General features: G+C 38.4%; 1 protein-coding gene across 2 annotated transcripts in view; it reads left to right on the top strand.

Annotated features, from left to right (window-relative positions):
* The window catches only part of galnt18b (UDP-N-acetyl-alpha-D-galactosamine:polypeptide N-acetylgalactosaminyltransferase 18b), a 148,200-nt gene extending 134,195 nt beyond the window's left edge, over nt 1-14,005 (top strand). For both annotated transcript variants that reach the window (XM_066700416.1, XM_066700415.1), the window contains one exon: nt 13,149-14,005. In XM_066700416.1, coding sequence (XP_066556513.1) covers nt 13,149-13,295 — 147 coding nt within the window. In that variant the 3' untranslated portion in view covers nt 13,296-14,005. The remainder of the gene's footprint in view (nt 1-13,148) is intronic.
* Nucleotides 14,006-14,207: the final 202 nt, after the last annotated feature.

The raw sequence follows: 14,207 nt of genomic DNA, 5'->3' as shown, positions 1-14,207 counted from the left end.
ACTCCCAACTCCCAACTCCCAACTCCCAACTCCCAACTCCCAACTCCCTGTCAAACAAAGGAAACCCATCCCCTTATGTAGGAAGTTGAGTTAGGTTAACGAGCACCAGGTGTGGTGGACTCCAATCACCTGCACCTGCTGTGGGGCTGGGATCTTCTCCATGTAGGGATGCACTGCCTGATCACACTGCCGGTAGATGGTGCCATTTCCACCTATAGTACCTCCCATCCAAGATCATTCCCCTTACAGCCTTACAATATATATATATATATATATATATATATATATATATATATATATATATATATATATATATATATATACACAAGCTATATATATATATATACATACATATATATATACATACATATATACTGTATGTATATAACTTCCTTAGTAGGCAATAAATCATTAATTTGCTAAGATTCTCTCTATTACTCTATTATATAAATACCTGTTCCTCATAAAGTGTTGGAAAATAGAAATGTGTTTCTTTATTGTCAGTTCAAAAATACTGAACATTAACCACAACACAAACTCTTTAATAACACTCTTAAACTGCACAAAGCTTTTATACTGCCTCCTTTGGCTTACTCATGGTTTCCTTTTTCTTGTTTTTTTCATTTGGAGTCGGCACTGATGTAAAGCAACAAGGAGAGGCACAACAAAACATGACCTTTAATTTACAGAGCGAGTGGTCCTGTGGGTATTTAACTACTAATGAAGTCACAAATGGAAAAACACACATTAAAGGGAAACAATATCTCTAGTATGAGGCTTGACCTCTTGGGAAAGGAAATAAAACCTCTAAGAAGAGATTGTTTAGCTACATCTACCTGCTGCATCATGAAAAAGTAATGTATCCACATCATGTGATCATAAGTATACAAAATTAATACATAAACTTTTATTGTTTTAACACAATACTTTGGCAGGACAGAAATGTTAGTAAGTTCATATTTTTTTCTTTCTGATCTGATATCACTGTAAATGATAATTTCCAAGATGATATATATATATATATATATATATATATATATATATATATATCAGCAGCCCATATTGATCCACTTCTAGATGAAGGCTTCTCAAGATGTTTCCATTTGCTTCGATCTATAACTTCTCTTTTCTATGTCTCACCTGCAAAGTTTATGATTTCATCTTCCAATTTTTATGTGGTTGTCTTCTAGGTCTCTTTTCATCTCTCAGTATCTATTCAATACCTTCCTTTGTCCATCTTTGATATGTTCTTCTTGGAATGTGTCCGGCCGATTTCACATATTTGTGGTTGATCTTGGATTCATTCATTAGTTTTCTATCTCTTCTAGTTTCTGCATCATCTTTGCATTTAGTGACCTGGGTTCACATCCATAAGTGAGCACTGGTAGTATGCATTGATCAAATACTTTTCTCTTCATGCAAATGGGTAGATTACATTTCAACAGTGTGCTGTTTCTTCCAAATGCACCCGTTTTCACTCTTCTTTTGATTTCTTCCATGATATCTCCATGTGTGGGGTAGTGGTCAGGGCTCTGGACTCTGGAGTGGAGGGTTGTGGGCTGAATCCCCAGGTGGGGGCAATGCTGTTGTACCCTTGAGCAAGGTACTTTACCTACAGTGAGGGGAAAAAAGTATTTGATCCCCTGCTGATTTTGTACGTTTGCCCACTGACAAAGAAATGATCAGTCTATAATTTTAATGGTAGGTGTATTTTAACAGTGAGAGACAGAATAACAACAAATAAATCCAGAAAAACGCATTTCAAAAAAGTTATACATTGATTTGCATGTTAATGAGGGAAATAAGTATTTGATCCCCTATCAATCAGCAAGATTTCTGGCTCCCAGGTGTCTTTTATACAGGTAACGAGCTGAGATTAGGAGCACTCTCTTAAAGGGAGTGCTCCTAATCTCAGCTCGTTACCTGTATAAAAGACACCTGTCCACAGAAGCAATCAATCAATCAGATTCCAAACTCTCCACCATGGCCAAGACCAAAGAGCTGTCCAAGGATGTCAGGGACATGATTGTAGACCTACACAAGGCTGGAATGGGCTACAACACCATCGCCAAGCAGCTTGGTGAGAAGGTGACAACAGTTGGTGGGATTATTCGCAAATGGAAGAAACACAAAATAACTGTCAGTCTCCCTCAGTCTGGGGCTCCATGCAAGATCTCACCTCGTGGAGTTTCAATGATCATGAGAACGGTGAGGAATCAGCCCAGAACTACACGGGAGGATCTTGTTAATGATCTCAAGGCAGCTGGGACCATAGTCACCAAGAAAACAATTGGTAATACACTACGCCGTGAAGGACTGAAATCCTGCAGCGCCCGCAAGGCCCCCCTGCTCAAGAAAGCACATGTACAGGCCCGTCTGAAGTTTGCCAATGAACATCTGAATGATTCAGAGGAGAACTGGGTGAAAGTGTTGTGGTCAGAGGAGACCAAAATCGAGCTCTTTGGCATCAACTCAACTGGCCGTGTTTGGAGGAGGAGGAATGACCCCAAGAACACCATCCCCACCATCAAACATGGAGGTGGAAACATTATGCTTTGGGGGTGTTTTTCTGCTAAGGGGACAGGACAACTGCACCGCATCAAAGGGACAATGGACGGGGCCATGTACCATCAAATATTGGGTGAGAACCTCCTTCCCTCAGCCAAGGCATTGAAAATTGGTCGTGGATGGGTATTCCAGCATGACAATGACCCAAAACAAACAGCCAAGGCAACAAAGGAGTGGCTCAAGAAGAAGCACATTAAGGTCCTGAAGTGGCCTAGTCAGTCTCCAGACCTTAATCCCATAGATAATCTGTGGAGGGAGCTGAAGGTTCGAGTTGCCAAACGTCAGCCTCGAAACCTTAATGACTTGGAGAGGATCTGCAAAGAGGAGTGGGACAAAATCCCTCCTGAGATGTGTGCAAACCTGGTGGCAAACTACAAGAAACGTCTGACCTCTGTGATTGCCAACAAGGGTTTTGCCAGCAAGTACTAAGTCGAAGGGGTCAAATACTTATTTCCCTCATTAACATGCAAATCAATTTGTAACTTTTTTGAAATGCGTTTTTCTGTATTTTTTTGTTGTTATTCTGTCTCTCACTGTTAAAATACACCTACCATTAAAATTATAGACTGATCATTTCTTTGTCAGTGGGCAAACGTACAAAATCAGCAGGGGATCAAATACTTTTTCCCCCCACTGTAGATTGCTGTAGTAAATACCCAGCTGTGTAAGTGGATACAAATGTAAAAATAATGGTGTAACAATTGTAAGTCACCCTGGTTCAGGGTTTCTACTAAGAAATTGGATGATAATAATAGTAATTTGTTTTCCAATGTAGACATAACTGTTGATATACTTACACTTTCTTAGATTTAACAAAGCTGTTATACATTAGTTTGGTTTTACTCCAGTTCATTTTAAATCCAGTTTTCTTGCTTGCATATTATCAGTAAGGCTTTGGTCTGCTATGAATTACTCATGGTGGCAAAGACATAATTATTTTTTTTCACAAGGTTCTTGGCTGCAATATGAGAAACTATTTCCTAAGGGGAATGACAGTGACAAACTAATTAAATACTTTTTCTACTGTTATTATTAGTACTATTTTGGAATGATAGATGACTGGAGTCACAGGGAACATTCTTTTCCAATTAAGAGTAATAAAGTAATGTGATAGTAAGTAATTTTGACAAAGTGTGAAACATACTGGCTCATGTAATATAATGGAGAGCTAAGATGTTTAGGGAGTGTAATTGCTCCCTAAACAAAATAATAGCGTGTATTTAGTGTAAGATTGAAATGAAATTGATGTGCTTCAGATCAAACCTCTTTGTATATAGACCATAACTAAAAACAAGAAGAGCTCTTTAGAGAACCTGGCTTTTCTTCCTGTCCTGATGCACTGACACAGGTGTATGTTATCCAGGTAGAACACCGTGGGTTACAATATTTAAAACTAAATGACTTCCCTTTGGTTTCTCACCATGTGAACTTACTATAACAGCAGTGTATAAAATTACCCATCTGCTGTAACCATGTGTAAAATGGTCTGTTGTAATCGTCTTCAGTGGTTACATTTCGTGGTTGAACAAGGACAATAATAGCAACATATATATTGGGAAGACTCCTTGGATATTAAACATAATTTAAAAAGATAAATGCTACCATCACAATTATTTTCTGTATTTTGTACGCTCTTGTCATTCTATTAACTAAAAATAGAAGTCAGTGGAGCCGTGCATAGCAATAATGCATCATAAAACATTACACACTTTGAGGGTTTACATGTGTCAGACCCTTTTAAAAAATTACTTCATAGCCAAGAAGTGGGTTTTGGGGCAGACATCTGTGAAATTGGTCTCTCTCTCAGCACCGTAACAATCATTACATTTATCTTCCAGTTGCTTATTTGGTTGGTTTTGAAACAAATATTTTTGTCAAATAAACATTTTCTCTGTGTATCGCTGCTGTGCATAATGAAATCAATGGATTTCAGATATTACTTTTTCACCCAACCCCCTTTCCCCACCATGACCGGGAAACAAACTGCTTTAACTCATCGTTCAGTAATTAAACCGCTTTGTTTCCTTTTTTTTTTTTTTTTTACATTGGTTAAAAGCAAAAACAGCATAAAACAGCTTTCTCACTTCTCGCACTTGTCTGGTAAATTAAGCTTTCAAGCTTGTGGGCATTCAGAAATTCATAAAAACATTTTTGCCACCTCTGAAAATGACCCTCATCAGGCCTGCAAGCTACTGCCATGTTTTCATCATCCATAACGTAATCCTGAATGCTCCGAACCCAGGCAATTGAATGTTACTTCTGGTTGTTAATTTCATTTGATCTGTAAACATTTTACTGAAGTTAAACTCAGGCCCACACACAGGCTAAAACTGTGCAGATTCCTTGGGGTTTATCAAAATAAAAATACCATTAACATACATACGGGAAAAGCACACTCTCCAAGAGGCCCCGGCTTCTAATTATTTTTCTTTTTTCTTTTTACACCATTAGATATTCAAAAATGAATTTTGAGAATATAACCTATTTGACTAAGGTATTAACTTTTTTTAAAATTTTGAAATACATGAGGAGAATATCACCTGTGGTTTGATAATGATTTGCTACTAATCGAAATATGTGAAGTATAAAACTGACTCACTGAGGGGGTGGAGTCCTGCTTTCAATTAGAGAATCTACTTTAAGATACAGCAGGACAGGTGAGAGATAGAGACATCTTTTTGTAACACAAGCACTACTGGGATTGTACTGTTTTTAGCACTTGTTGAGATTATTAGGGACCAATTGGCAGCCCAGGTGAGGCCTTCCAAGTATTTCACATAGCCTGGTTCAGGTTATTAGGTAACAATTGTTTGCTCTTCGGCAGTGAGCTGTTTCTAGACTCCAATAACGTGGCAGTAAAATACAGGTGGTGCCACTGCCAGGGCTAGAAATAACACAAACATCTACATTTCCAAATTCATAAACATGTCTATTTGCAGAATGATTTCCTTTCTGGATGAGTTAATTCAGGAACAATTAATCTGTTCATCTCAAGGCCCAATTTGCTGACCTGCGCTGCTTAAATGAATTGGATGAACTGGCAAACCAGTCTTTCAGAGAGGTGGTGCGCATGCCAACATGTAGGGAGGAAGAGACTATAGAGACAGGTGTAGAGAGCGAGTGGGTTGCAGGAGGTCGTAAGCATGGGGAACCGGGCCAGAAGGGACCCCTCACCTTGAAGGGACAAACAGTTTCCAGTTACAGAGCCTAGAGGTGCATGGAAGAGCAGATGAGCACAGTAGGGGCACCGCCAGGGGCACCCGCTAACGTGACCAAAACACCGTCAACCACCCCCCCCCCCAACAGGCTAGACCGAAACTCCGTAACTCCGCCTCCCATTAGTGTGACGTACTGTACACCCTTTCAGCAGGCAGCCTCCCCCCTGTTACCACCATGGGGAAATTGATAGCCACCCTAATATTACTACTGGCTCCCCAACAATTGTCTAGAACCGCTGCTGGAGCAAAGGGATCTCTTCCAGATGAACACAGACACAGGGACCATAAGGAAACAAATGGAAATGGGGTTTAAAGCACTTTTAAAGACAGTTGTGGGCAGTGTGGATCAAACTCCTGACTCATTATCCCATGGAGTCAGGAGTTTGCCAAGGAGGCTGGATGTGACTATCCAAGATCGCTAAATTATGAGCTCTCAAAAGAGCACAATGGTTCGATTGACCCTTTTCTCATTTGTAACCACTCAGATTTTCCCACTTTGCATGTACGGTGAGGGAAAAAAGTATTTGATCCCCTGCTGATTTTGTACGTTTGCCCACTGACAAAGAAATGATCAGTCTATAATTTTAATGGTAGGTGTATTTTAACAGTGAGAGACAGAATAACAACAAAAAAATCCAGAAAAACGCATTTCAAAAAAGTTATACATTGATTTGCATGTTAATGAGGGAAATAAGTATTTGACCCCTTCGACTTAGTACTTGGTGGCAAAACCCTTGTTGGCAATCACAGAGGTCAGACGTTTCTTGTAGTTGGCTACCAGGTTTGCACACATCTCAGGAGGGATTTTGTCCCACTCCTCTTTGCAGATCCTCTCCAAGTCATTAAGGTTTCGAGGCTGACGTTTGGCAACTCGAACCTTCAGCTCCCTCCACAGATTTTCTATGGGATTAAGGTCTGGAGACTGACTAGGCCACTCCAGGACCTTAATGTGCTTCTTCTTGAGCCACTCCTTTGTTGCCTTGGCTGTGTGTTTTGGGTCATTGTCATGCTGGAATACCATCCACGACCCATTTTCAATGCCCTGGCTGAGGGAAGGAGGTTCTCACCCAAGATTTGACGGTACATGGCCCCGTCCGTCGTCCCTTTGATGCGGTGCAGTTGTCCTGTCCCCTTAGCAGAAAAACACCCCCAAAGCATGTTTCCACCTCCATGTTTGACGGTGGGGATGGTGTTCTTGGGGTCATTCCTCCTCCTCCAAACACGGCGAGTTGAGTTGATGCCAAAGAGCTCGATTTTGGTCTCATCTGACCACAACACTTTCACCCAGTTCTCCTCTGAATCATTCAGATGTTCATTGGCAAACTTCAGACGGGCCTGTACATGCGCTTTCTTGAGCAGGGGGACCTTGCGGGCGCTGCAGGATTTCAGTCCTTCACGGCGTAGTGTGTTACCAATTGTTTTCTTGGTGACTATGGTCCCAGCTGCCTTGAGATCATTAACAAGATCCTCCCGTGTAATTCTGGGCTGATTCCTCACCGTTCTCATGATCATTGAAACTCCATGAGGTGAGATCTTGCATGGAGCCCCAGATCGAGGGAGACTGACAGTTATTTTGTGTTGTGTTGGGTCTTGTAGCCCATTCCAGCCTTGTGTAGGTCTACAATCTTGTCCCTGACATCCTTGGACAGCTCTTTGGTCTTGGCCATGGTGGAGAGTTTGGAATCTGATTGATTGATTATTTCTGGCTCCCAGGTGTCTTTTATACAGGTAACGAGCTGAGATTAGGAGCTCCTAATCTCAGCTCGTTACCTGTATAAAAGACACCTGGGAGCCAGAAATCTTGCTGATTGATAGGGGATCAAATACTTTTTTCCCTCATTAACATGCAAATCAATTTATAACTTTTTTGAAATGCGTTTTTCTGGATTTTTTTGTTGTTATTCTGTCTCTCACTGTTAAAATACTCCTACCATTAAAATTATAGACTGATAATTTCTTTGTCAGTGGGCAAACGTACAAAATCAGCAGGGGATCAAATACTTTTTTCCCTCACTGTATGTCCAGAATCACTTTTAGGCCTAAAACCTTAATCTTGTAATTTTCTTCTTTCTTACAAATAAGCAGAGAAAAAAAACATTTTAAAGCTCCACCATCACAGTGCAGTTACTTTGTTTCAAGGAAAAGGATTCTGTACAGTGCATTCCTGGCATATGATTAATTCTCTCTAAATTACACTGTTCCCGGCAGAGACTCTAAACTTGTTTTGGAGGCCCAGAAGGTCTCTTAAGTCAGGTAATGATAATTTCATAGAACATTCTGGTAGCTGCTTGAGTGCGCCATCATTTTTTATTATTTTTTTGTAGAAATTGCTGCCCATTTACTGTAGGAGGCATCTAATGAAGCTCTCAACATTAAAATATAAAAATGAACTACTTAGCTATAAGTATAAGAAATAACTATATACATATTTCAGGGGGTTTGCCTTCAGGATAAACTTGTGGAATTACAGCAGGGGGATATAGGTTCAGAAAAGCTGCTGTTACGTTCGATTTACACAGAATAACAGGCATAGGCGGACTGGCCATCGGGCAATTCTGCCAAATGCCAGGTGGGCCGGTCCATTTTCTAGTTAGGTGGGCCGGTCAGCTCGTGTAGACTAGCGGACCAGACCCCCACCCCACCTCGTTGGCAACCAGAACCGCACATCGCCATCCCCCCCCAGATCGCACTTAATTGAGACCCAGAATTCACCAGCCGTCGCCCCACTGGTTAAAAGTCCAGGGCCGTTTTTTTGGTCCCAGTCCGCCCACGATAACAGGGTATCCTTGCCTCACTTGATGCAGGACAGGTTATAGATATTTTGACAAATAAGTATCCCCTCCAGGAATTACTGTAGCGTGGTACAGTTTCATAAGTAGTTGCCAAATGGAAAACTATACACAATACTCAAAAATACACTGATCTTTATTACTGCTCCAGTGCCTTTGCCAGTCAGACCGTGTGTGGAGCACAATGCACAATGATTATATCAGGATTGAAGGTATTGTCCCCACTGAGTGTTAGAACATAAGAACATTAGAAAGTTGCAAAGACCGGCTGGGTTGTCAGTCATGTCTAGTTTGTTGGCTGATTTTTCAGGTTCTTCTGCTTGCTCTTATCTTCTATGTTTCATCACATTATAATTCTGGGATCAAGGTGGCTTAATAACAGACAAAAAGGTACAGGAACTGCTTTGCCGAGTGAAAACCATCCACAACGAAAGTGCTGAGGGAACAATATGAATTAAATAATTGTAGATTTTATACTGATGGATCTTTTATTCAACTGCTCAGATATACTACAGTCTGTGAGATGACATTAAATACATTTGTTGATTCATTCCAAGTTTACATTGTGATCTGCACCCACTTCACAGAAGCTGGCAGTATTAACAGGACACACTGTAACTGTTTAGATTTGGCTCGGCTATACAAAGATTACACTGTGTTTTCATCTCTGATTGTACAGCCAAGCAGTAAACAATGATAGTGATTGTTGGTTGCTGATTTATTTCTTTATTTAGCAATTTATTTCCTAGTCATTTCTTTTTCAAAAAATGAACCTGCTGACAAGATCCTTCATACCAGTTTGAAAGGTTCAGCACAATCCAATCCAATTTAGCACAATCTAACCCTGCTGAACCCTTTTGCTGGAAAAGCATTTGATCTTAAACTACGCTTTGTTCAGGTAGAATTTTAATTTGGCAATTCATTCAATAACTTATTTGTTGCCAACTAAATCATTATGTGTACAATAAGAATAAGGGTACTGTTTGTTTTGTTTTTGATCACCGGCATCTTTACCAGTTCAAACATTTTGTTTGATGTTCCTGGGATGACCTATTTTAATCAATAATGGTTACAGAGACTTAAGTCATATTAAACATTTGCTTAGAATCACTTTGGAAAATATATCTGCATGCTCATGGCAGAAAAAAACGAAAATAAACAAAAGTCTGCACATTGTTAGAAAGTCTCTAGGGTGTGAAAGGTTTTCTGTCTTGAAGCCTTATTTGGGGTTTGAAGCTATTTTACTTTCCAGCTCATTAAAACACTGAACAAGAAGGCTCTTAACTGATAAATGAGAACCGACAGCAAACAAGTAAGAGGCAAGAAGAGGGAACAGTGTAAGCTGTAGGTGTTAAAGACAAAACTGTGTAAAATCTGTTAGTTTAATCTGTAAATCTATTCTCCTTAATATCTTGTTTTTCTAAAGATGAAGATAAGACTAAGTGCACATTTTATCAGACATCCACTTATTGGATGGATTGATTTAGCTGTAATAGTGATGTGAATCGGGTTTCAGAATGAATGAAGCTCCTCTCTGTTCAAAATTAGAATCATGTTCTTCACTACTGTTGCTCAGACAAATTCAGATGCCAAAAATGTGATAGCTTCTACTTGTATCAAGGGTATGAAACACAGATAGATTTGAGATTTGCTGCTTGCCAATTGCCGCTATGATTCCATGAGATTTTATTTGATGCATAAACAAGGGAGAGACTAATAGCTACAATTTCATGGTGGATTTCATTTTGGCTCACATTCCAACTTCAGAACATTCCCATTAAATCTGATGGAAATCCTAGTGGAAAAAATGTTTGCAGGTAAATAACAAGTAAGTGACGCATTAGAACTAATTTACTTACACACTTTTTATTTTTCGTTTTCTAATTAACAAAACTTCACTTCTTCAAGTACCAGGTTATAACTCAGTAACTGAGTGGGTCTGATGGAATAATTCCATCACATAGGATTTGCGTTTGTATCAGAGGTGACTCTTTATTAATTATTCCATTTCATTATTTATGACTGAATACAACTGGATTTCTTATGCTCTTTCTTTTCAACAAAGTTCTGGCTATTGTCAGATTTAAGCCCTACTCCTAACTCTTAAACATGTGATCAATATCAGAGCTTCAAAATATGATCATAAAGGTTTCTGGTATTATTAATTTAGTATTCATGCTAATTATGATTTTCCGGTGTGAGCAAGAATCACTCCTTTCTTTTTGGATTCAGGAGCTACTTAAATCTGTTTTAGAAGGAGCACAAGGATCAGAAACTGTTCAGGTCTTGAAGTCTCCTGTTATGGAACCATACAACAATTTGCGTATGAACTCAAAATAAACCTGTGGCTTTCTTTGTGGATATTTTGTAAAAACTGACCTTTTTTTGTGTTCCTCTTATTTTTACTTTTTATATACTATGTAATAAACAAAGTATAATATATATGTATAGTGACATCTAATCTACATCTAACTATGTTTACCATTCACTAGTTATTTGTGATATACTGGCTGATTGCTGCTTGTTATACCTACAGCAGCCCATTCCTTCTTTCAAGACATGTTAAGTTTAATGGCAACATTAGTGAAAAACTCATTAGCAGCTGCTTGTTGCTATACAAGACACCTAGTACTACATCACAAGTTAATTTGAGCAGGAAAAGCTAAATGAGGCAGCTGGATCTTATATAAGTTAATAGGTCATTGGAGGTCATTTCTTACTGTATAAGAGATGTTATCCAATGCAGTTTGAGCGATAGACCAAGAAGCAAATCTGAACGGTTCTGGCTACATAAAATCTACAAAATGTCTTATACAATAAGAGACATCCTTTACATGACCTATTAATTTATTATAAATTATGCATGTAAGGATTAGACATACAAATACCTTTACAGTTTGACATTTATTTCAGTAAATTTAATAGTCAGACCCCTTTCTCTGCATCTATAAATATTTTGGCCCAGGATCCGCTGTAACTGACCTACAGTAGCTGATCTGTGTTGTGTTTTCATGCTTGTTAAACATAACAATACTATTAAAAACAAATGTGCATCCTGTGAAGCTAACACCACTCACATTAAGTGTCCTGAAATGTCGCTGGTAAATGAAGAATACTGTATTTAAATAGATCTACTAATAATTGTATGCATGGGATGACATTTATGCACAATATAAGAGGTATATGAATGTTTGGAAATGCTGCTCTGTGATTGGCTGGTTTCTCATATGTGATTTATAGCTAGGTATTGAACCTGAGGTAATCAGGTGTTCAGGCACTTCTCTTTGAACTGCAGAGAGCAAGGGCTCAGAAGTGCTTATTTGTTATTTTCTGTTTGATATTTATTTATTTATTTATGCATGCTTCAGTACTAACGTCATTGCTAATATCTCTATTGGAATGCATGTCATAAGCATCCTTCATTGTTAATCCATCCGTAGTGGAAGGTCACCCCACTGTTGCAGCAGAGTGGCCACTACTCACACAGCCGGCCACACAGGTACCTGTTCATGAGCGGATAGGGATTAGACCCGGGTATCCAGGATTTTAAGTGCCATCTTCAAACCAACTGATCTACCCAGTCCCACATGTACGCTTTCTTTATAGAATATAGGTCTAATACGATGGCTGTACAACCAAATGTACAAGTGACTTCCTATTGCAAAGAAGCAGGTCAAATCGACAGAGGATAGGAAAACGAGAAGCAGACCCCAAGATGAAAACCTTTCCTCCTAAGCACACTTAGAAGTGTTGCTATCTGTGTACCGAAGATAAAAAAAAGAGGACTTCAGCACTCATCGCCTCTTATCCAGAACATTTAATAAATGTAATCCAGGACTTCAAACACTTGGTGAAATGTGTTGAATACCAAGAGGGACTGAAAGTATCGACCAGGCCATGTTGCTTTTGGAGATGCTGATAATTTTTTTTTAAAAGAGCTGATTAAGTCTGTTTTAGTATTCTAGCCTTTTTCTAAACTAATTTCCTCATCAGTGTAACAATTAATCTTCTGTGGTTTATAATTAAGTAGCTATACCTGACACAGAGTGAATAACCAGAAATTACAGACTAGTTTCTGGCAGTAATGAGCTCAAACCTAAGCTTAGATGTTTAAAGGGATTATTGTCACCTAATTTCCTCTGTTTAATTTGAAAATATTGTATGCAGTTTACTGCTTCACTGAGGGAATGGCGTAAAGATAAAGGAAATGTTAATTTCCTGCTTCAATTCATGTATGAGTAACTTCCTATTAATCTGATATGTGTATGTTTTAAATATACATATATACTCTCTCATTCATAATCAATAACATATCCTTATATTAGAAGATAAACAGGTTTGCACTTTATTATTCATTTGAAAATTGTTAACTGATTCTGCTTTTATGTGATTTCTACTGTTTTTACAAAGTAAAACAGTAATTCAGTGGTGAAACATGGTCTATTTTACCCACAACCTAGTTAATTAGCCTTCAAGGAAGAGTGTATGTTAATTATATGTATAATTACAGACTTCTGCGGGCCCATGAACTTATCACTTACTAATGATTTTGCTTTTTTCCTGTGTGTTCTAGGGAGGATCGATTCAGAACAGGAAATCGAAGAGATGCCTAGAGCTCATTGAAACAAGTGACAATGAGTTTGGTTTTCAACTTTCCCTCCAGAAGTGCTCTGGCCAAAGGTGGACTATCACTAACATCCTGACAGGCTCAACTCTATGATAGAGACTTACCTCATTTTGAGTGAATATTTGCCAATGTACAACACTGGAGAAGACAGAAGATTGAGAGAGCAATCTACAAATTATGCCTTTTAAACACTTGATTTTGTTTTGTAAAGAAAAAAGCAAATGAACATAAAGAGAATCCAGTCAGTGGAGAGATAACTAGCATTTTGATGACTCACCTGTAGACATGCAACAATTATTGATAAACTTTAGTTTTCTCTCTCCTAGATACATGTATACTTAAACATCAGTCAGGATTTGCTGATTTGCTAATGAAATAGGAATATGTGTGTGCGAAATATGCATACGTTTGTGTTGGCGATCATATCGGCGGGATGTACTTGACCCAAAATACTAATTCTGTACTTCATACTTTTTTGCTACTGTGTAGCAAGCATTTGCAATGTTTTATTTTTTATTTTTTGTTTGATTGTTTTTTTCTAGTGTCTCAGGTTTGTAGGGTATGTTAATTATGAAATCAAGCTTTGTGGGTTTAAGGAAGTGTTAAAGAGTTGGAAAACATCAGGCTCTCATCAGGCTTTTAAAGTTTTCTAAATGTAAATATTGGTAAAATTAAAAATATTTATAATATCTGAGAGTAAAAAAATAGTATGTGAGTATGTGATGTGTGCTTATTTTTCTTGTTTGTTTGATTGTGTTTTTTCCTCTCTCTTTGTATTTTGTAATAAAAGCTGGTAAAAGGGCTTCATAGACATGACATGACTGACTGAGAATTTACAACAACAAAAAACAGCAAACTAAAAAACAGTGCCAGTAAATTGTTCAACGTGGAAGATAATAGGTCAGTTTTTGTTTTCTTGTGAATTAATGTCCCATGCCTTTCTGATTGATGATGTATTATTTATTAAGATCAGGAGAAAATGCACGAGGCATTCAAAGGGTACCA

This window comes from Amia ocellicauda, chromosome 4, assembly GCF_036373705.1.
Source record: "Amia ocellicauda isolate fAmiCal2 chromosome 4, fAmiCal2.hap1, whole genome shotgun sequence".
NCBI classification, from domain to species: Eukaryota; Metazoa; Chordata; class Actinopteri; order Amiiformes; family Amiidae; genus Amia; species Amia ocellicauda.
The sequence above is the reverse complement of the archived record's forward strand: the minus strand, read 5'-3'. Positions and strand labels throughout refer to the sequence as shown.